Source organism: Microchirus variegatus (genome assembly GCF_963457635.1).
Source record: "Microchirus variegatus genome assembly, chromosome: 8".
Taxonomy (NCBI): domain Eukaryota; kingdom Metazoa; phylum Chordata; class Actinopteri; order Pleuronectiformes; family Soleidae; genus Microchirus; species Microchirus variegatus.
In genome coordinates, this window is record NC_139809.1 from 9,811,118 (window position 1) to 9,834,972 (window position 23,855).

General features: G+C 40.8%; 1 protein-coding gene across 1 annotated transcript in view; it reads right to left on the reverse strand.

Annotated features, from left to right (window-relative positions):
• Positions 1-23,855, reverse strand: part of LOC310930215 (unconventional myosin-IXAb-like) — a gene marked incomplete at its 3' end in the record, with an annotated part of 100,816 nt that overhangs the window by 61,643 nt on the left and 15,318 nt on the right. The window contains exons 2-3 of the mRNA XM_083893130.1: positions 3,709-3,803; positions 2,957-3,019 (exon numbers count right to left, since the gene is read on the reverse strand). Of these exons, the coding sequence (XP_083749256.1) occupies positions 2,957-3,019; positions 3,709-3,803 (158 nt within the window). The remainder of the gene's footprint in view (positions 1-2,956; positions 3,020-3,708; positions 3,804-23,855) is intronic.

Here is a 23,855-nt window from a genome sequence, read left to right on the forward strand (position 1 = left end):
ACTTTTGGATGGAAAATGTGTCACGTGTTACGTTTGTGTTTTTCCAGAGAGTCTGTGTTCATCACTCTGCACAGACACACAGTAATAACCATGCACAGTTAAAGCGGAGCTCCACTACACCGTTACATTATCTACAGTCCTTTGTCCCTGTAAACATACACCAGCAGGACATTGATGTATTGAATGTGATGTGCTGCTAGGTGGCAACATGCCCTAGTTAGTATGAGGCAGTCACAGACGAGGGGTGGGTGAAAATATCGATTCGGTGCAATACAATAATCAATACGCCTGAGCAAATATTGATATTTTAATTAACAAATTACGGTGCTCTAAAGTAAACAACACAAATACAGCAGCCTGGATTTTGACATGTTTTTTTGTTTTTTTCCCTCACCTTCTATGTCGTTGGCTTCTAGGTACATTATGGGCTCTATTTGGTCAAGCAATTATATCTCCATATATCTCGCTTTCAAGTCCTAATAATAAAAGACTTATAATTGTAACTACAACGTAGAAACTACGTCAAACTTTGTATGAGAATAGACTGCGGGCGTTGAAGAAACACCAGTCACAGAAGAGTGATGCTTTTCTGTCGCTCCACCATTCCTCTGGTAGCCCAAGGGAAAAATATATTAAAATTGAACAGTTATTTTGCTACTATTCCTCATGGAAATGTAAATGTAATGTACCAAACCAAACCTCGGTGGAAACACGCTGACAGTAGTACATTATCAGTGTGTGTTTGTTGGTAAACAAGGGAGGGGAATGCTAACCCTAGCAACAGGAAGTTAGCCAAAATTAAATTGACATTGCTAACTGAAGAGTTAAGGGCTGAGGTTCTACCTGGAACCATTTCTTCTGAAAAACCGTTTCCCGAAGGGTTTCACCTGTTCTTACTAAAGGGTTCCAGGTGGAACCTTTATAAAAAGGTTCTACCTGGAGCCAAAAAGGGTTCTCCTATGAGGACAAGCCGAATAACCTTATATGGTTCTACTTAGCACTTTTATTTGTAAGAGTGTATATTATTCAGTACATGGCACATTTTGGGGAAAATGCTTCTGTGCCTTTTTTTTTTTGCTTGTTCTTGACGTTTCACAGCAACTGGCACTCAAGTTTCCACCTGGAACCCTTTATTCATGAAAGGGGTTTTAAAGGGTTCTCTGGATCAAAATGGTTCTAAATGGAGCCATTAGTGTTACCAAAAACCCCGTCTTTGGGAAAGGGTTTTTCAGAAGCAAATGGCTCCAAGTAGAACCTCAGCTCTTGTAGAAGGACTCTTTTGGAACCCTTATTTCTAAGAGTGTAGCGTTGCCTCCTCTAGTGCCTCGTCTTCTCCTTTCCAAATATCTCCTGCCCTGTTCTGGATTTAATCATCCATTACGACATTCCTCAACTGTTGTTGTTGTTGTTCTTGGTGTTTTATGGCAGTTGGCATCTGCCATAAAAATAGCTAACTCAATCTGCAGCAGTGTTGTAACTGTTTTTATAAGGGGGGGGGGGACCACTTTTTTTAAACACGACAAACACTTGCAGACCAATTCATTATATAAAATCATGATGAAAAGCTATTTTTTTCCACATAACATTTCAGCCAATTTTGTAATAATACCTAATATGACTCTGACTAATTATGTAAACCAGACATTACTTAGAGACTAATAACTTCATTTAGGCGCATTCAGTTTAAAACATGCAAATATACACATGTGAAAGTTGGTGTGTGTGGTTAAACAGAACAGAGTGTGTGGTGCATTAAAATTCACCCATAAACAGATTTTTTGTGATAAGTGAACAAAGTCATGACAACATCCCTGGAAAAGCCCAGCTCGTTCCCTCCCTAGTGTTTTTCTCTTCTTTTTTTTTCTTTCTCTGGGGTCGTTCAGAGGCAACCAGTCATGGAACAGACTTTGAGATTTAAGATAGTTTGTAGTTTATAATCAGAGCTGCTGGCTCTCCCGCCACCTCTCTGTTTCAGGTCGGGGGCCGTCTGGGAGGTCCTGTCTTGAATTTCTACCCTATCAATATGGCCGCCAGGGCCTGTCATCACGATGAAATAGGAAACTCGGGCCAATCAGGGTTAAAGGGATTAGATGACCAGTGGAAGGGTTTATTGTTTTTTGTTTTCCTTTCTTCCCTCACAAAGCCATTATCCTGGTGGGACTGTGTTTTTATACAGTTGCCTATGAGAGATATGGGGACAGAGCTGGAGGAGAAAAGAAAATGTGTGTTGTTGACAGAGGAGAAAAACTAGTTTAAAGATGTGAGTGCAGGTGGAAATGTCTGAGAGACAAGTGATACAAACACAATATAGTGAGAATTTGAAAAGCAACAAAAAACTGTAAACTAACCCTAACCCTTCACAATATGTACATGTATTCTCCTTCTATTTCCAATCATGCATAATAAAGCTATTTATTAAAATACAAGTGTTTTCATTCATGAACAAATGGTGGAGATGCACGTTTGACAGTTGAGGAAAGAGGCAGTGTCGTATTTCAGACAGACACCTGATACATCTTCATCTCGCAGAGGAAATGAAGGCTCATCAGCGCTGAGTTTCTGAGACGGAAAACACACGAGTACGTAGATATGGATTTGAAATCTTAGCTCTCTCACTAGTTCCAGTTTATGGTCAAGTGTATATCACACACAGCCCGGTCAACTTAAGGTTTATTATTTTTTGCTTTTATGTAGTGATTTCTCACATAATCAGTTTAAAAGGGAAAAGTGTCCTCAAAACAAAAGAGTGCTAAAATTGCCAATTAGATAATCAACTCAATCAATTATCGTATTATTCCCATACTGTATGTCAATCTAACATAGAGTAGAGGAGGGAGGGCCCAGAGCAAAAACATCACCGTGAATTAAGTGCATCTGAAATATGTATCTGATAAAGGAGCCAGAACAGTGTCATGAGTCTGATGAGTGACTGCATCATGCTGCCGTCTCCACTCACCTCTCATTGTGCTCCTGATAAACCAGACGTGATTTCTCCAGCAGGTACTTCTCCACATAGGCACTGAAAACACCACACACACATACATACAGTAAGAATACAGTAAGTAACAACAATTTAACATAACTACAAAGATGAAAGAAGAGAAAGCTGCACAGGTGAAAACAAAAGGGACCAAATAAAGTGAATTTCAATAACTTCATATAAACAGTAGGACCTGTTTGACCTAATTATTCATTAGGGTTTATTTTCGCTACCCTACAAGGGCGACTTGTTCTTTTTAGAGCTTATTATACGATGCTATTGATCATGTTTATGGCTCTGTGAGGCCTTTGCAACCCAATAGCCCAATATCCTTTCCTGCTCACTTCATTCCTGAAATTGGCATCTTTGAAAGGATGCTCCGAAACTCTTGCAAATCAGCTTTAAAACTGATGATTTTGTGTATTATGACATAGAATTCTATGGCACTGAGTTTGTCCTTATTCATTTGTTTTATATTAAAGCAGTTTATAACACTGTTTTTAAAAGGTTTAGGCCACTGGTGCGTGTTTATCAAAAATGAATTGGGGATTAAATCTACAGCTGTATCCATTTAGCTGCAGTGTGAAAGGAGGGAGAATTATCAGGAGTGATAATCCAGTTTGCCAGGGAGTATCCATGTTAACAAGAGTAACCTACATTTCTGTTATCTATTTTTGTTGTGCGTGTGTAACTGCATGTTTTTTGAGGCAAGAAAGTGCGTCTCTCACCCTCTGACAGTGCCACTCTCCTGGTAGTTGACCTGGATGAACTTGCCAAAGCGGCTGGAGTTGTTGTTGTGGGCCGTCTTGGCATTCCCGAAGGCCTGAGGAGAGAATGGAGTGGAGTCACGTCAGGGGGTCAACATGTGGAGATGATCGGCAGGTAACACTCAACATGAACATCGAAGAAATGGCTCAATGAATAAAAAAACACAAATAAAACATCTGTCACGTCTTTAAGTCTACTACTGTACCAAACAACTGTATATTACACTGTTTGGTTCTAGAGTACACGCGTCCTAGTCTAGGAGGTAATAAAATACTGTGTATCTACAGGCAAACTTAATGATGGGAACTGAGCTGTGGGCCAAAGTGAAAAAATGTGTTAGGAGAAAAGCTACCAATCACAGCATCGTAACAGAGGTCAGGAGGCCTTCAAGAGGCATGAACACACACACACACACATGTGCACACGCACACACATATTATGTGCACACACACACACACACCATGGTCTAAACTGCCAAATTCCTATGAAGGCAAACACTGCAGAGCTGAAAACAGACACAGTTACAACTCGTGGGAGTGAGAGAGAGGGTCTCTCTCACTCTCTCTCTCACACACACACACACACACACACACACACACACACACACACACACACACACACACACACACACACACACACACACACACACACACACACACACACACACACACACACACACACACACACACACACACACACACACACACACACACACACACACACACACACACACACAGGTTGTCCATCATTAGAGGCCCCTGGAGGACTCATTCAGCTTCTCATTAGGAGTCTTATAGACCTTAATGGAGAGAAGAGAGGAGAGAGGAAACAAGATGAGTGACATGAAAGGAAAAAGGGGAGCCATTTGAGGAGATAAGAACGACGTTGCACAGTAAAGAAAGAAAAAAAAAATACAAAAACAAAAGAGACTTACAAATTAGATTAGAACAAATGATAGGAAAGAATAACAAGGAGCATAATAAGGGGAAATGTAAGGAGGAGGATAAATTATTGAGTGAGTAGTGGGAGACATTAGAGACGCAGAGGCATACGTTTTCATGTTTCAGCGTTACAGTTCACAGCAGCAGCAGCAGGGGTGAACATTCAGACTGATGCAATCAGTCGTTGGGACTTGTGATAAATGACTGACACAAAGCAGAGAAGGTGAGAAGAGGGAGGGAGAGAGAGAGAGAAGTGGGTGTGAGATAATTGATTGTATAGCTGCTGAGTAAACACTATACAGCTCTGAAATAACACAGTTAATAAAAATGAATCCTGCTGCTGCTGAATGAGGCTTTGATGTCTGCGATGAACATCCTCCCACCACCAGCCACAGACACACAATATTTTGCAGCCAATCAGCAAACAGGCTGGAAGAATAACAGAGTGATTTTACTGTTCATCTCATTCGTCAAACTGACTCATCTTTCTCTCCTCTCCTGCAGATCCGTGGACGAAAAAGGGTCCAATGAGTGAAAACACAACGTCAACCACAGAGAGAGGAGTGAACCGAATGTAAAACTGTAATCACAGACCTTTTATCCTCAATCATCTCTGAATATAATGTAAGAGACCTTCAGAGGCACAATATTTCCACTTTTACGATTTGGAATAAAAACCCTTTTCCTGAACTGATTGAACTTAAGAGTATAAAATAAACCCTGCTCAACGGTCTGCTGGAAGGACACTTTCTTTTTGTGTGTACGTAGTGTTTAAGGTGATGATCCCTTCTGTATGTTTGCCATACCATCTGCAGTGTGTGTGTGTGTGTGTGTGGGGGTGTGTGTGTGTGTGTGTGTGACGAGAGAGAGAGAGGAAGATTAACGAGCAGGGCAGCAGTGCCTGGATGATTTAATGGTGAACTCTTGCTTCATGGTCAGCGCCTGCTGCGACCACAGCACAGGAAAACACACAGTGAGACACAGTGATTACTCTTTGAGTGTGTTTGTGTATGTAGTAAGTGCATGTGAATGTGTGCTAAACATGTAAGTCTGTACGTACGGGCCCAGACAGAAAGTCAAGGACAAAAAGGGAGAACTTCCTACATGCTTCTTGTTGCTTCTTGTCCATCCTGTCTGTCTGTCTTTCCCCTCATTTCTACTGTCTACCTGTCTGTCTGCATACTACCCACCACCATTAAGACTGTACCTACAAGATCAGTACCAGCCAGTATAGTATAGTACAGCACAATATAGTACAGTCTAGTATACTATTGCAATGTATAGTACAGTATAGTATAGTACAATATAGTATAATATAATACAGCACAGTATAGTATAGTATACTATACAATCAAGTGTTGAATAGTATAACGTATAGTACAGTACAGTACAGCAGATTATAGTTATATATATTATTGTATAGTATATAGTACAGCAGCACAGTATAGTACAATATGCTATAGTCTAGTATAGTATTGAAAAGTGCAGTATTTAATTTTTTTTATCCTTTATTTTTTACCAGGGAAGTCCTTTGAGAACAAGTCTCTTTTTCGAAGGCGCCCTGGCCAAGTATAGAATAGTACAGTATAGTATAGTATAGTGTAGTATAGCATGGTATAGTACAGTACAGTATAGTATAGTATAGTATACTATAGTATAGTAAGGTATAGTATAGTACAGTACAGTATAGTATGGTACGGTATAGTACAGTACAGTATAGTACAGTGTAGTATAGTATAGTAAAGTAGAGTATAGTATAGTTAAGTATAGTACAGTATAGTATAGTACGGTATAGTATAGTGTAGTATAGTACGGTATAGTATAGTACAGTATAGTTTAGTATAGTACAGTATAGTATAGTACAGTATAGTACAATATAGTATAGTGTACTATAGTACAGTATAGTATAGTACAGTGTAGTTTAGTACAGTACGGTACAGTATAGTATAGTACAGTACAGTATAGTATAGTACGGTATGGTATAGTATAGCACAGTATAGTATAGTATGGCATTGTATAGTAAAAATAGTATAGTAGTATAGTATAGTACAGCATAGTCTAGTATAGTACAGTATATTATGGCATTGTATAGTAAAAATAGTATAGTATTCTATAGTATAGTATAGTACAGCATAGTATAGTATAGTATAGTACAGTATATAATGGCATTGTATAGTAAAATATAGCATAGGATCAGTGAAGAAAGTCTCTTGATACTGTAATTTCAACATGTGACCTTTTTAGGTTTATACATTTGCAGGCTTTATACAAGATTCCATAGTTTATGCCACTTTAATGGTTTTATTATTTCAAATCAAACGTCAAAGTGATTCTTTATATACGATGATAGACTGGAGGAAACATAAGAGTACAAAGAATAATAATTCCCATAGACTTACCATAGCCATTCCTTTAAAGAATTAATCCCAGCTATCACAGCATATTACTCAGCAGTGCCATATGGAGTCCAGCTTAACCAGGCATAGATTTTACGCTAAATAATATGTTGACCCCCAAGTTGCAATGTGTGTATGTGCGTCAGAATAGCTACTTTAGCCATTCTGACGCACAGTGATGTATAGTGACAGTATGCTAATGTATGCTAATGTATGCTTATGTGCTACCTTAGCCCCTGCAGCCTCGTCTACACTGTCACTTTACGTTAGCCAGTCGTTTCCTCCACCGCGGCAGAAAACCTGAGCTTCAGAGGCTGCAAACAGCGGTGCTGCTACTTCAGCACAGGATTAAACGTAGCGTCGAGGAGAGGGAGGATGGGAGAATGCTAATTAGCATGTCAAGAATTCCCTTCGAGCGTGGGCTAAAGTCAGCTCATGCTCATATCCTGGTGTTTCTCTCCTATCATACACTTCTTTATGTTTTCTTTCTCTTTTTCTGCAGGATTTTCCTAAACATGATGTAGAGGCTGCGTGGTTCAGTGCATGAATGTCCATGACATTTTGAGATATTTCTTTGTTAAGAAATATGTATATAGGCAATTGTTGATCAGTGAACAACACAATGAGAAATTAAAAGAAAAGAGATCTCAAATGTACACTACAAGGTACAAAACACTGTATGAGTGGTACATCTTTTGCCTCCTTTGGTCTCTGTTTACAGTCTCAAAACTTAATCTACAGCTGCACAAAACGGTTCAAAGAAAGATCTCATGCTCCTTTTGGCTCCACTAAACCTGCACATACTCTGCATACGGCATCAACTGCCTATGTTGCAAAGAAACTTAAAAACAAAAATGTGCATCCCTTGCATTTATATGTAGCGAGGTAAAAGAAAAGAAGAACAGCTAACTTTTCATGCAACTAAATGCACATATTCCTTTTATTTATTTTTTTTTGTGCTAGATAAAGCTGTTTTTCCTCCAAATTTCTTAAACCACCTTCTTCACCATGACAACCCACAGCGTCAGTCAGACATTGGACAACCACACAGTGAATGACAGAACGTTGGTACAACAGCATATCTAGTAAATGCCGACACTTGTACAGACACATTAACTCTCGAAGATCACAGGCACGAGGCAGAGACACCCTATCTACTGCCTCAGTAAACAATTACAACATGACAAGCGGTGGAACTGATACGGGCAAAAAAGTGACTTTTGACAGCTTCACCGCTGGTAAAGTAACATATAGCAGCATCAAATTCCTCACACAGACACTACACAGTGACACAGACCTCGAGGAAACTTCAAACTAACAAAGGAAAAGAACAAATTAGAGAGAAAAAAAAAAATTCTTCCAAAAGTACATTCAAGAGATTAACGGCAAATGTGTACAAACCCCACCCTGTAATCAAAGGCTTCACTTCAGTAGCTTATCGCCGGGGTTTACTCCAGGGGACTGACTTCAGTCCTCCTGCTCCTTTGTGTTCCAGTGTTTTACAGTGTGATGAAAATGCAGAACAAGGACTGGGGGAGGAAAACTCAAACTAAACAGTTTATCTAAGATATTATGGCCAATGTATGAAACAAAGTAGTGCATTTACCACACTTAAAGGTGCCATATGTAAGAATGTGGCCAAGAACAGTTATTACATTCAAATTCTAAATACTGATTTCTTTTAGGTTTCGTTTTCTGACGTAACTGGCAACCCGTGGTTGCTTGGCAGCTGAGACTCTACTGACTGCAATGATTGGTAGATGGCGGTAGGTGGCGCCACATGCCAAAACATGATTTCAAAACATAAACATGATTTGCAGTCTGCAAAATATTTTTTTTAATGCAAATATTTTGGCTGTGCTGTTGTTTTTGGTGAGTTCAGTTTGTTATATGAACATTATTCCTGAGTCTCTGTGACATATTAGGAGGATTTTATGGCCAGTTGCTTTAGATTTATTACATAATGCACCTATAAGTGCCATTTTTGTTGTTCCATGGCAGTTGTCATCAATAAAATTGCATTATTGCCTTCTGATTCACTTTTCTTTGCACACCTAAAGCACCATATTCTTGCAGCGTTAAAAACAGTCTTTCAGGATGATTCCATGCAGAGTGGATTCACCCCGAGGGTCGTGGCTGATTCTGTTCTTAAACCCAAGTTTTTTTTCTTTCTCTTGTTTTGTTTGAAGGCTTTACTACTTCCACGTTCACGAGATGACATCACATCACATTCCTCCGCTAACAGATGCTTCACGTGGCAAGCTGAGTAAACAGACGGTGAGTTTGTGTGTGTGTGTGTGTGTGTGTGGCTTGAAGGAGCTTTAATACCAGCCATTCGTCTGGGTGTGCGGTCAGGCTTGAGAATAGAGCGGGTGGCTTTGTGTGAAGAGCTCTGGCTGTGCATGTGTGTGTGTGTGTGTGCGTGTGTTTGCATTCCCTTCAGGTGCATTACATCTTTTTATCTCTTGAAGACTCACTCAGCCCTGAGCTGGTAAACTATAGCGTCACGTGCACCTGCACAGTCGCGAGGCTTCACATTGAAGTGAAGTAACTCTGTGTTTGTCACAAGCAGCTGGGAGGTGACTCATAAAGTGTGAATTACAGCGTAATAAGCAGGATATTGTGTTTTTGATGTGTGATGTTATGAGAGTCTCTGATGTCACTGAACACAACACACAACATCCTTGTGATCTTCACGTCTGAAACGAGACACAGTGCAGCCCCCGACACCTCCAAACTGGCTAAGATGAGATAATGCAAGACAACAATGTAAATTTTCCTTTCTCTACATCTCATATCTACAGCTTGTTTTGAAACTTTCTCTCAGTTTATCTCCCACTCCCCAGACTCTCTCTTCTTTCAGTTCCCTTTCTCTATCTTCAGACACACGTGACGAGCTTCTCTCTCGAGGAAAAAAGGAAGGGAGGGAGGGAGGAGGTGAAGATAGAGGAGGACGAGAACTATGTAACCCACACAGGTCACACATGTTGCATACATTTGATCCAAAAAATGAGGTAAGAGCAAAAAAAAAAAGTATTTGCATGTGTATACAGGAAATGTATATTAACTAAGTTTTTTAAAAGAAGAGAGAGGGAATGAACGAGCTGACTTTTAGTGTCTTTTGCAGATGATTCCAGTCATAACATGCGGCAGAAAACTGAAATGATGGTGCAGGCTTTGGGGATAAGTAAGTTAATAAGGCAGCTGGAACGAAAACTGATGCTATGGATATTAAGTGAAGAGCGAAGATAAGATGGAGTTTTATGAATTCACAGAAACCAGTGTTTTACATTAATACTGCAAAGAACATCCGTGTTCATCACATAAATTTCTAACCCTCGCCTGACGCGGCTGAACAGGGAATAATGAAAGAATTTGAGAGAATTCTAAGAAGTATTTTGCACCGAGACATAACGAGAAACACATCCGTATTACATGATTATAATCAGGGGCAGATTGGACTCTCTCTGGCTTCAGGTTTCTGAGGAGCTGGTTTCATCGTGGCTCACCATGTGGGTGTAGTTATTGGCTAACAGTGCTCTGCAATTAGGTGACACACACCGAGACGGAGGCTCTTTTCATGTGGCAAGTATTAGCCGTTAACATCACAGCCTTAATGACCGGCGTTTGACTGTAAACTCTAGCTTGGTGACCATCATCCAGTTGTGTCGATGCCCAATATTTATTGTCCAATTTAACCTCGAGGAGGTTTCCAACCGAGCAACTGGCTGATTTTGGCCTGTGGATCCAAAACATGGAATAAAAGACACAGCTGTAGAATATAAAATGCTTACTATGAATACATGCGGTTGCACCCAAGTGCGAGTTAATATACTTTACAGAGGAGAGAAATTATGCACCGACTCTCTGTGTGCATCATTGAAGGCGTAGACATAAAAATGAGTTACAGAAGCGACAGTGATATGAATCCGAGCTCACATGGCTGTGTGCATGGACAGAAAATAAACAACCCGCAGAAACACTGATGCTATCCAGAGATTCAGAGCACGTCGTAGAGCGGCCTACTCTTCCTGTGCATATAAATTTTAAAAAATCATCAACAAAGAGGACGAACAGTTCTATCTCTTCCTCTCTCTATGTCTAAAGAACAGAGTCTCTGCACACATGCAGGATGTGTCTATATGACTGGACAATATTCATCATCTGCAGCGCTTCATTATTGTGTGTTGTGGTTCTCTCAGGGTTGTCCTTTCAACAAAAGCCCATTAGTCCTGTCCACTCACACACATACAGGAAGAGAATACACACACACTCACTCACACACACACACACACACACACACACACACACACACACACACACACACACACACACACACACACACACACACACACACACACACACACACACACACACACACACACACACACACACACACACACACACACACACACACACACACACAGGTTTAAGCAGCTCCTACACTCTTAGAAATAAAAGTGCTAAGTAGAACCATATACGGTTCTTTGGCTTCTTGTCATAGGAGAACCCTTTTTGGTTCAAGGTAGGACCTTTACCCTGAGTGTTACCAAGAACCCCTTTAAACCCTATATTCAGGAAAGGGGTTTTAAAGGGTTCTCTGGATCAAAATAGTTCTTACTGGAAACATTTGTGTTACCAAGAACCCTTGAAAAACCAATGGTTCCAGGTAGAACCACAGCCGTTGTGGAAGAACACTTTTGGAACCCTTATTTCTAAGAGTGTAGGACACTCTATTGACTTCTATTCATTTGGACAGCCTAAACAAAAATGTTATACCTCACCTTAACCATAACCAGTTAATGCCTAACCCTGATCTTAACATTACAACTATTCAAATCTGAGCCACACATTTAACTCAGAAATGAGCTTCTGCCTAATTAGAACCAGGTTTTGGTCTCCATTCGAACAACACTTTTCTGTCTTGAAGAAATGTGTTACCCAGCCTTTAAAAAGGTGCAATATGCAACATTTAGCCTTATAAGACATCAGTAAATGGATAATACCTGTGCAAATATATATACCAACAATGCGAGCACTGATGTCTCCAGCAGAGAGCTAACGTCAAATTCCTTTTCCGTGCCGTTGATAGTGGGGCCTCTGTTTTGGTAGCTGGTCCGGCAGTTGCATTTGAGCAGCCGCAGGAAATGCCAGAACCTGTATATAAATATGCTGCATTCAAATGGGCATGTGAGCACATCTGAACAGTCCCTGCTTTACATTCATGACCAGTTATACTCTTAGAAATAGAACCATATACGGTTCTTCGACAGGGGTGTCAAACTCATTTTCACAGAGGGCCACATCAGCATAATGGTTCCCCTCAAAGGGCCAGATAACTGTCATACAGAATAAATGTAACCAAATGTCACCAAATATAATGTAAAATAAATAAAATAAAATATAATATTGATAAATAACTTTCTGTATTTATTACTTATTTCACTCGTCGCATGATGCATATACAATGATACACTGCGATCTAGTGGCGGTGCCGTCACTTTGCAGGTAACGCAATCGCCATGCATTGTGGGAAATGTAGTTTATGGTCAATGCACGCCTTAAAGCAGCATAGACCTATTTTAACACAGATTTTTAACACCAATTAATCACTCGCGGGCCACAGAAAATGACGTGGCGGGCCACATCTGGAACCATGGTTTTTTGGAGGGTTCCACCAAGAACCCTTTTAAAATCCTTTATTCAGGAAAGGTGTTTTAAAGGGTTCATTGCATGGTTCTTACTGGAACCATTAGTGTTACGAAGAAGTCTGATGTGTATGTCGTGGGTACAAGTTTATGAGTTCCACTTCAACGTTGTAACTGATGTGGTGATAAGTGATGAGCCGCTCTATAGTGGCAGAAAGTAGGTCTCAACTCAAATAAATAAGGAAAGAAAGGATCTTTCATGTCATTATACTACTAAAATTGCACAATGACCAGCTAACCGCTAACGTCTCCTCAAAATCTGTCCAAAAAAGTAGTATTCTCCTCTCATACTTTGAATTTCATTATCACTAATGAGCTGTGGTTAACTTAAACTTAGTGTGTTATGTAGTGAACTGTAATAAACAGAGAACCCGCGGCAGGAGATGGATCAGCAGATAATACGAAACAACTGTCCCTCATTGTGGTTATGTGTAAGGTCACGTGTCTTCAGCTACAGGCCACAGACACATCCTGCTGAAAGAGCATCTGACCTGAACTTTAAAAACCCCCGGAAGTAAACCTCAAAGGGCCCTTTGAACATATAAGGAATGTCCACACACAGTCACAAAACTCATCGGATTATAGCTGGTGTTGCTTAAGCGAGATAAAACACCAATAAACAAACACGGTCACACCAGTTTCCCCGCCTTGCTCATGAGAACTCGGAGAAGCGGCCGAACCTGTGACCGTGCGGTGTGTGTGAGTCTCACTAATGTGTCAGGAAATGTGCCTTAAACGCACTTAATGCTTTCATGTGAGGTGAAAAGTACAGTGTCAAGCCCACGCAGCCAAACACATCTGCACACACAGGAACGTTCGATAGCACGTGGAGCGCTGGGCCACATCTGGATCGCATTGGCCTCAGGAAGGGCTGAACACACAGGCCCAATAAAAGCAAGCTCTCCACTGCACAGGACTGTCAACAGAGACTCCACTGCAGCCAGGGAGGAGGTGGAGAGTGAGGGAGAGGAGGGGGACGAGCACAGGGACATCACGGAAATATTGGAAATGGTCGAGGTGCACAGTGAGGAGAGGAAGACGATAATAAGAGACCAAAAAACTTGAACAGAGACACTCCCCACACTGGACGAGAAGACCACATATTCATCCAGCAGGAGGGACCAACACCGTTTTCATCAACATCTCACTGCAGTCCATGATAATGAAGGCCAAAGCAACAACGTCCTCTGTCCCGTCGCCTCCTGCTGCTGTTTTCAAAAGCTTAATTCAAGCCATGCTGCTGTACTGTTCCCTCTGCTCACCATCTGCAACATAAACAAACTCAGCAGCAGCATCTCTCTCACTCTCTCACTCACTCATCCTCACACACACACACATGCAGCGTCCACACTCATGTGCCAGCTCTGTCCTTGTCCCTCCTTGATGAGCCCCTGTCTCCCAGAACAGTAGATTTAACCTGCAGTATGTATTGGCTGTCACAGGGACGAGTTATTTACATGATATACCATGTTCACTGGAGATGCAACACTGTCGTCTGAATCCTTAACACATCAGCTCTGCTTCAAAGGGTCTGACATAACCAAAACATGAAGTATTTGTCAAAATGTCTGTCATTCTTCTGATTTAATCATGATTCAGCAACATATGGAGCTAACTCGTCTTCCTGTAAAGCACAGTATGTGTGTATGCTTGTATTTGCTACGTCTTTTGGACCTTTTCTAGCATAAACACTGGCCTTATGAGGACCAAAATCTGCTCCTAGTGGAACAAAACCTCTTTTCTAATGAACTGGTCAATTTTAGGACAAATATTGAATTGTGATTAGGTTACGTGAAGGTTTAGCATTAATTGTTTTGGTGAAGGTTAATGATGCGTGTTCGTTAAGGCTGTCTAAAGGTGCTTTTCCACTACCCAGTTCCAGCACGCCTCGCCTCGGCTCTGCACGGCTCGACTCTACACGGTTTGGTATGATTTTCCATTACTATTGTACCTCCTCAATGTGGGCGGAGTCATCATAGCACGACTACATTAAACAGCCATGAGTAGGCTTTTTTGGTGTAATTGTATCATTAGAATCAGTTCATTAAAAAGATTCCTTTACTGAATCGTTCAGTACTTCCTGACTCCTTTGTTAAATGTTGAGATTTTAGCCATTTCCTTGATTAACGTTGGTGATTAACTCATGTAATCAGATTTTTAAGTCCTTTTAACTAGTGCTGGGTGTTGACGTTAACGCATGGCGCGTTTCCTTGACGATTGACCGCAAAAAGACACCTGTGACGTTATATTTAAGTGAATACCGATTGTTACAATGAGTCTCTAAAGAAACGCAGTTTTTCATGCAGCGGCACCGGAATTACCAGTTAGCTCCATTAGCTGTGTTAGCTCCTTTAGCGCCGTTAGCACGATTACAGTCGAACTGGAGCGGTCTGTTTATTAAACGAAATTTGTGTGTGCCTCTGTTTGAAGTTTAGCGTTAGAGACTCATTTTAACAATCGGGAGTCACAGAAACATTTTAACTGATCTACAGTTCTGTTATTGTTTAGTTTGATTCTATTCTTGGAAGTCCCACTCATGACCCATGCCGAGTCAAGCCATGCCAGGACTGTGTAGTGGAAAAATGCCATTAATGAATGGTAGTTAATGCAGCGTCCTAAGAAGAAGAGCTGCACAAACCTGTGTGTGCATGCTGAGCTGTTGTAGCTGTTTGCAGGTAGCGTGTGTGTGTGTGTGTGTGTGTGTGTGTGTGTGTGTGTGTGTGTGTGTGTGTGTGTGTGTGTGTGTGTGTGTGTGTGTGTGTGTGTATTGCAAAGTGCCTGCAAAGACAAATATACACCTGACAAACAAACATTAAGACGCCTAATCGAGCCCGCGTAATCATCTTTGGTTCAATCCGCCCGCTGTAACACACCACCCCACAGCTTCTCCACAGTTGGCAGATCCTGAACATTTCTGGGAGTGTGCTCCAGAGCTGGCAGTGAGCCTGTAATGCAGCACGGTGTGATTGACAGAAAACGTAACTAAGCATGTGAGATGTTGTGGGAAAATCCCACGAGTGAGTGTGCTGAGGTGTTAATCCTTTGAGTGCTGAACTCCTACAGGCTGCAGTGAGTGTGCTGCTGCTGCTGCTGCTGCAGTGAGAGATGATTAATTTTTTGGATGGACTTTGGGTGGGAGGGGTGTCTGTGTGTGTGTGTGTGCACATACAGTACGTGTTTGTGTACAGTATGCTCGGCACGTGCACGCAAAAGCAAAAACCGTGAGTGTCCACAGCGACTGAAGAGACTGTTACTGCAGGAATATAAATAAAGCATGAACACCAACAGATGTAGATGGATAGTAGACAGTATTTACATGCAACACTGGGGGAAACTAGAATTGGTCATGAATTTAAGTCCTTTTTGTAGAAAATAAATGAATGATGACATTTAAAGCAAAAAGTCACAAGTTAACACTCTTGACAATTTGTTTTCTGGGGGTTTGCACAGAGACACTGGATGCACAGGCATCTTCTTTTCCTCCTCCACTACACTTTTACTTTATTTGGTTCACACTTAGCTTGTTGTTGCCCCCCTCCGCCAAACTGCAGAGTATTCTTTAGTCTCCAATTTAAAAAAAACATGAACACTAGAGTGAATTTAGATGCTTTTTGCATTATGTGTTGGGGTTATACATTGAATATGTCTAGGAATTAGGGCTGCAACTAACAATTATTATTTTCATAACTGATTCATCTTTTGATTGCATTTATTTATAATTGTTTGGTCTATACAATGTTAGAAAAATGATCTCAAATGTTTTTTTTATTCAGTTTGAATAATTTTTTTGTGATTTGTAGGAAAGAAACCAGAAAATATTCACATTTAAGAAGCTGAAAAATCTGAAAACTGGTTCTTTAAAAAGCACTTCACCGATTAATTGGTATCTAAAATAGTTTGACAAGTAATTTGGCAATCGGTTAATAAACGATTACTCGTTTCAAAGCAACAGACCCATTCAGAGACTCGCCGTACATTCACGCATTAGTAAACGACAGCTTCTTGGTCTTGCTCTTTTACTCTCTTTATCTATTTTTCTTTTAAACCATATAAAAATATACAGTGCTCAACAAATCAGATCGACTACTTCCCCCACTTGTCCCTATACTCCTCCAAATCTGATCATGACTCTTTATTACATTTCACTAAAACCTTGGCAGACGAGCGCAACCGCACGACTACGGGCGTCTACACTATGGTTTCATTTGAATTCAGTCGGTGCATATGAAGTGAAAACTAAGGAGCTGTTACTGATAAATCATGCAAGAAACGACGGGACACTTTTACAACGTGACGTGATGCGCAAACAAGCAACAGAATCAAATGTGTGTGTCATCACAATGACTGACAGTGATGGTTTGAAACTTCATTTCACAAACCTCACTGAATCCCATCCACTTCCACCGTGAAATGCCCATCACTACGTCTACAGCGACATCGGGAAACACATTTTCCACCTTGTGAGATGTGTAACTAAGAGCAAGAGGGGCCTTTACTCTATGCAGCTGCTCTTTGGTTATCATTTCAGTCTGCCGATTGCTCAGACGAACAAGTGCGTTCGAGTCGCTGAGGCCAACGTCGTGTCCTTCCAACAAAAACCCCAAAGTTGGAAAATAAGGGAGCTGGCCTGGAATCAGAAAATGGCTTGAAAAAGCACTGATAAGGGGATGATAAATATGATGTTCGTATGTCTGGTGTGAGCGGTGGTGTGTGCGTCCAATATTTTGACAGAACTAATGACGGTGAACACGACAAATCGTTTTTTAATTACAAACTTGGGACCAAACCTTTTTATTGAATAGGAAGCGTTGGCTTTTTTACAGCTGAAATGTAGCGTTACAGTTGAACAGGGTGGAGAATCTGGAGATGATTGATACGGAGGAGCATGTGGCTGCTGCATTAGCTTTCTGGTCGCCAAAAGGTTGGATGAGGAGAACTGTGGCTAATGGCTGGCTGCTGGTTTGAATCCCTGTGGTATTAAGGCCGTGTTTAGACTGCAGCCCCAATCGTGGATCTGATCTTCCCGACCAACTGTTCACATTATATATAACAAGTGATCAGATACAATCAGCACGTGTCCTTATTGACATTGTCTAGTCTTGTCTTCCACATGGATTTCTATCGTTAACGGTCAAGTACAATACACTCTTAGAAATAAGGGTTCCAAAAGGGTCCTTCTACAAGGGCTGAGGTTCTACCTGGAACCATTTGATTCTGAGGGTTCTTGGTAACACCAATGGTTCCAGTAAGAACCATTTTGATCCAGAGAACCCTTTAAAACCCCTTTCCTGAATAAAGGGTTTTAAAAGGGTTCTTGGTGGAACCCTCCAAAAGGGTTCCAGGTAGAACCTTTTTTTTAAATTAATTTGGCTGGAGCCAAAAAGGGTTCTCCTATGAGGACAAGCCAAAGAACCTTATATGGTTCTACTTAGCACTTTTATTTCTAAGAGTGGACGGTGTCAAAATAGGGGGCTTTTATTCTGAAGACTTCCTGTTTCGTCCGTGTTGAATTCTGCTGAATTGAAAAGTTGACGGAACAACGATGGAGCCGCTACGTGATGCAAAGATTAAATCAGTTGAATCCAGGGGGACACTTTGAAATCCTATCTGAGCGACTGAGACTTTCAGATTAAAACTAATCTGTGGTTTGACTCAGTTTAGGAAAAATCAGATCTCATGTGTTTTTTAGCTGTTCAGACTGCCAAAAAATCAAGCTAGATACAATCTTTTATTTTGATTTTGATCAAAATCGTTCGCAATGTTCTACTGCAATATTTCTTAAAGCTTAATGTGTCAAATTACCATTTTAGATTATTGTCCTGACCTTTACACATCATCATGTTCTGCAGACTGAAAAAAAAAAACTTTGCTTCTCACATATTGCACAAATATCACTGACTAATCATTTTAAATATGTTATTCAAATGAAAATGAGAATAATGAAGTAAAAATTACCATTCCCCTCTCATATCACCAATCATATCGCAATCACAATTTCAGTCAAGATAATCACAATTAAATATCTATTCAGCCCTTATCTGGAAATGCTTAAAAATCTGATTTGGGCTACAAAAGAAAAAAATAAAAAAAAATAAACAGGCCCAACTTTTCCATCATCCAGTAAGACACTGCCATGGCAATCACACAAGAGCACATTCTTGATTTACTTTGTGACATGGATGCCATATTTCTGCTCTTTAGCTCACCATTGTCTCAATGAAAGGGAAAATAACTTCTGAAACACAGTAAAACCCACAGATCTGAGAGTCTGCCTCACCAGCACATGCAGCTGCTCAGTCCACTGCTTTATTCTAACGCTCCCCTCCTCATCTGCCAGATCCTATTGAGATAATCAAGGGTATCAGCCACAAAGAGTGCGGTTCCCTCAGCTGAGTCATTGCAAAATCCATTGTTTTTGCCGTCGATTACAGTCATTCAGTCACACACTGGATCATCACATTTTTTAGCACAACAGCAATCTCTGGTTCTTCACAGTTTGAGAGGGGGGGGGGAAGAAATGGTATTGGATTGATATCAAAAGCTGAAATAGACACTTTATTATATATTATTATCACTATTACTGTACAGTATTATCAAAATGATGATCCCGCAATGTAATGATAACAGAAAACTCGTATCATTGCCCTATAATTACGCCTTGCTTTCACTGCATCATTCTCTCTGCATCCTTACTTGGGATAGCAGGGAAGCTGTTTTTTTTTTTAACACTGGCCTAGAATCAGAATCAAAGAATGTGTGCATCCCAGTGTCACGGTGCTGGTGTTGAGAAAACATTATCGCGAAAAGCCTCAACACCAGGCTTGGCAGCTTTAGTCGAGCATCTTTACGTATTCAGGTCAAACCTTTCTGGAGGCGAGCTCACGCTCTCTCTCTCTCTGGTGAAATATGAATGAAGGGGATGAAGACGGTGGTTTTATAGCTTTTGGTAGTCAACATTGTCCACACTCTCCGAACACACACACAGAGAGTGGCCTCAATGATCATTAATCAGTCAATGCCAGCATGGATCGAGCCAAAATGGCAGTGGAGTTGTGTGGAATTTATGGTCCAATCTCTGCGCTCATAGATGGGGGTTTTTATGTTACTGAGGTGCCAGGGAAACAGAGGAGAGGAAGGTGAATTACTTGAATCTGGCAGACTAATTCAGTAAGAGAGAAGAGCATTTCCTCCTGTCTTATCTGTGTCTTATCTGACTGTGCGATTTCCTCTTTGTGTCCCAAATTAGTATCTCTTTTGTTGTTCTTTCCTCTTTCATAAACTCTGCTTTATTTCTTTGCCTCTTTCAGCCGCCTCAGCCGTACATCTCCATCACTCACTCCCTCCTCTCTCCATCTCCTTGCGTCTCCCCCCTCTGACCTCACATGTTTCAGACTTCAGGACGGTGTCTCGCTCTTGCAGCTCGGACTATTTTTACATCAGGCGGCATGCAGCCGCCGACGCCGCAGAAGAAGCGCGGCACCGATGTGAACATTACAGCAGGCCACGACTGGAGGCCCCGCCACATGTAATCCCAAAAACAAACTCACATACACTAGACGCTGACACACACACACACACAAACAAACAAACACTATGAGTCACAAAACCCAAGGTTCCTCAAATCAAACTGACAGTGTTCATTTAGGGCGACAATTATGACAAAAAAAATACAGCAAAGGGGATTATCCAAACTGCAGTTTACTCTAAGTCCTGGTATGATGGTGCAGTGGGAGCCGTAATGCATGTATATTATATTCACTATCGTTCAAAAGTTCACTTAGAAATGTCCTTATTTTTGAAGGAAAAACACTTTTTGAATGTTTACATTGTTAATGTGGTAAATGACTATTCTAGCTGCAAACGTCTGGTTTTTAATGCAATATGTACATAGATGTATAGAGGCCCATTTCCAGTGTTCTAATGGTACATTGTGTTTGCTAATGGCGTTAGAAGGCTATTGGATGATTAGAAAACCCTTGTGCAATGATGTTAGCACAACTGAAAACAGTTTTGCTGGTTCTTTTGTTTGAATAAAAATCATTATTTGTAATCTTGTCAATGTCTTGACTATATTTTCTATTCATTTTGCAACTCTTTTGATGAATAAAAGTATGACTTTTAATGAAAAACACAAAAATAATGTATCAGTGACCCCAAACTTTTGAAAAGTCACTATATTATAGTATAGTGAAGAACACATTCCACTGAAACTACAACTGCAATGAATGAACTGCATAATCTGCCAATGTAATGTAACTTAGTCTCTTGTTTTTGACAATAAAGTCCAAAATGATGCTCATGTTCATTAATGATAAAGATGATGATAAAGACTCAGATCCCTAACACTGCACATCACATTTGCCACACACTACCACCAATTCATTTATATTTAAAAACCTAAATAAGCCGAGACACTATTATAATAGTATAGAGTATAAATTGCAGTCTGTAACGGACCATCAGTGCACGGCGGCCCTTTGGCACGAAGTAGAGACTGTTTAGAGTTTACTGGGAGGAGGAAGCGATAAATAGCCCACAGACTGCAGCAGACGTGGCCTATTAAACAACCTTAAAAGGATTCTTGTGGAAGCGGCAGAGAGAGCTCCGAGGGCTCTCAGACACACTTGTGCCTTTTTGTTGACAAGGTGAACATGGCTGCTGGAAAGGTGAGGGGGTGAGGGGGTGAGGGGGGCTTTTGCCCCAGGAGGAAGAGTTTGTGAAGCCTGGTTTCACATGCAAGGAGCAGAAATGACCTTTAAAAAGACCTAAATCTGTCTCCTGTCTATTTAACTAACGCCATGAAAGTGGGGCAATGAGAATGAAAGTGACTCTGCGGCACTGCATTGTTTAAACGAGGATTTCTTCGTCCTCTCATCTCCCTCCTTCTCCGTGCGTCCATGACGCCGCGGTGAGGGAGGGTGGAGACAAAGATAAAGGCCGAGCTGCTTTCATCTTCTCTCTACAGGACTGATGCCTCACAGAGGAGACACAGTGAGAGGCTGCAGTGATACAACAGAACCAGCACACCACCACACCCACCACTCCCCAGCGGGTGTAACATCTCACCGAGGACAGAAGCACAGAGTAATGTGAGCGCACACGGCTGCTGCACACGGACCAGAGGAAGCAGATCTAACACTGGTCAAAATCACTGGATCAGATATCAGAAGAAGAACAAGGATAAATCTGATATGAAGACCCATAATGTCGCTTCGCGAAGCAAAAGCTGCAGAGCAACTGCAACTTTTACATTCAAGCCATTGTGGAATGAGTTCAAACAACACTGATTAAGCCTCTTAGCTCCATGTGACTCTCTCTCTCTCTCTGTATGACGCTCTGTTTTCTACTGTGTTTTCATGCTGCAGGGCATAATTCCCAGCCTGCACACAGGGCATGATGATATTTACATCATGACTGATGGAGGCAACGTGGAAGCTCAACAGCTACGTAGCTTTACATCATAACTGCTGATCAAAAATACATGAAAACTCTGCAGTTATGAAAAAATAGTTAGTATGTGTTTCATGGTGCATTTTAGGGTTTAAGCCTTAACTTTGGTGATAAATAACAAAGACTTCCTCATGAGGCCAACAGAAGATCCACATTGGAGCTTTGACTTCTTATTGAGAGGCAGATGAAAGATTGTCTTGATCGTTGAGGTTAAAAAAAAAAAAAAAAAGAACCATAACACTTGATGTTTGATTGAAACTTATCCAAAGCCTTGTCAAATGTTTGGGATTTAACTTTCTCCAGACTCCAGCACATGGCTCGGAGTCCTTTTATAAACAAAACTGACCAAATATGGCTGCACTATATACAGTATATGAACCTATGACCTACTGCATGTGATTATGGCAGTGGTAGCATCAGTGGTCTATCAAATGAAATGTAACTTGACAGAGGCGAGGAGTCAAGTGATCGCAATCCATCGGAACAGAATGAAGAAAAAAAGTGCAGCACAAAAATATGGAAAATGCAAGGCGGAAGCTGACGCTCTGTGACTTCAAAGTCAAACAATTATCAAATAGACCTGCACCTTATTTGCTACAGGATATAATGTTTTTCATTCTTCGGTAAGTGATTCAAAGCAAATGAGTCATGAGTCAAATAAGCAATTCACTGGAGAGAAGAGCAAGAATACAGTTGACTTTGTTGCTTTTGTCAGGTGGATTCAGCGCAGCTTTGTGCGTGAATTATGTACAAACACACAACGTATACATACATAGGGGGGACGACAAATACCTATTAGAACATGTCCTCACTTTAACCAGGCACTCCCTTTCCATAGGAGCGGGACACTGTCAAAGGCACATCTGCACTGTTCATCCCATCTTTCTTTCATTCATTCATTCATTCATTCATTTATCTTCATTCGGTCACTTTACAGAGGTGGGAGGCCTGCAGACCTGTTGGAACCTGACGGACAAGGCTTTATGTCCATTGTGCTTCATGAGTAATGTTGTTTTGCTCACGAGCGCAAGGTACGCGGTACAAAGAGAGCGGGACTTTTATTGACTTGAATCGAGATCTGCAGACACACAGATGCAGAAATCACATATGAACAATAATAATAATAATCTGATAACAGGACCCTCCACTGACGGGCCTCACTGTAAACCTTTATATATGAAACTACAACACATTACATACGTTCTATTATACTATTATATATACTATATACTATACTATTCTATTTTTATACCCATGTTAACAACTATGGAATTGAGTTGGGGGCCGTTCATTTTTAAATTGTAAGTTGCTTTATTTGTTGTTTTTATAATGGTCTATGGTTTTACTGCTGGCTGTGAGCCATAAAGGAACCTTGTGATCTCTATGCACAGATTCTGCAGAATCAAGGTTTTGTTTATCTATCTCTACACTGTTAGAAATAAAAGTGCTAAGTAGAACCATATAAGGTCTTTCGGGTTGTCCGTGCCCTAACCCTTAGTGTTACCAAGAACCCTTTTAAAACCCTTTATTCAGGAAAGGGGTTTCAAAGGGTTCTCTGGATCAAAATGGTTCTTACTGGAACCATTAGTGTTACCAAGAACCCTTGAAAAAC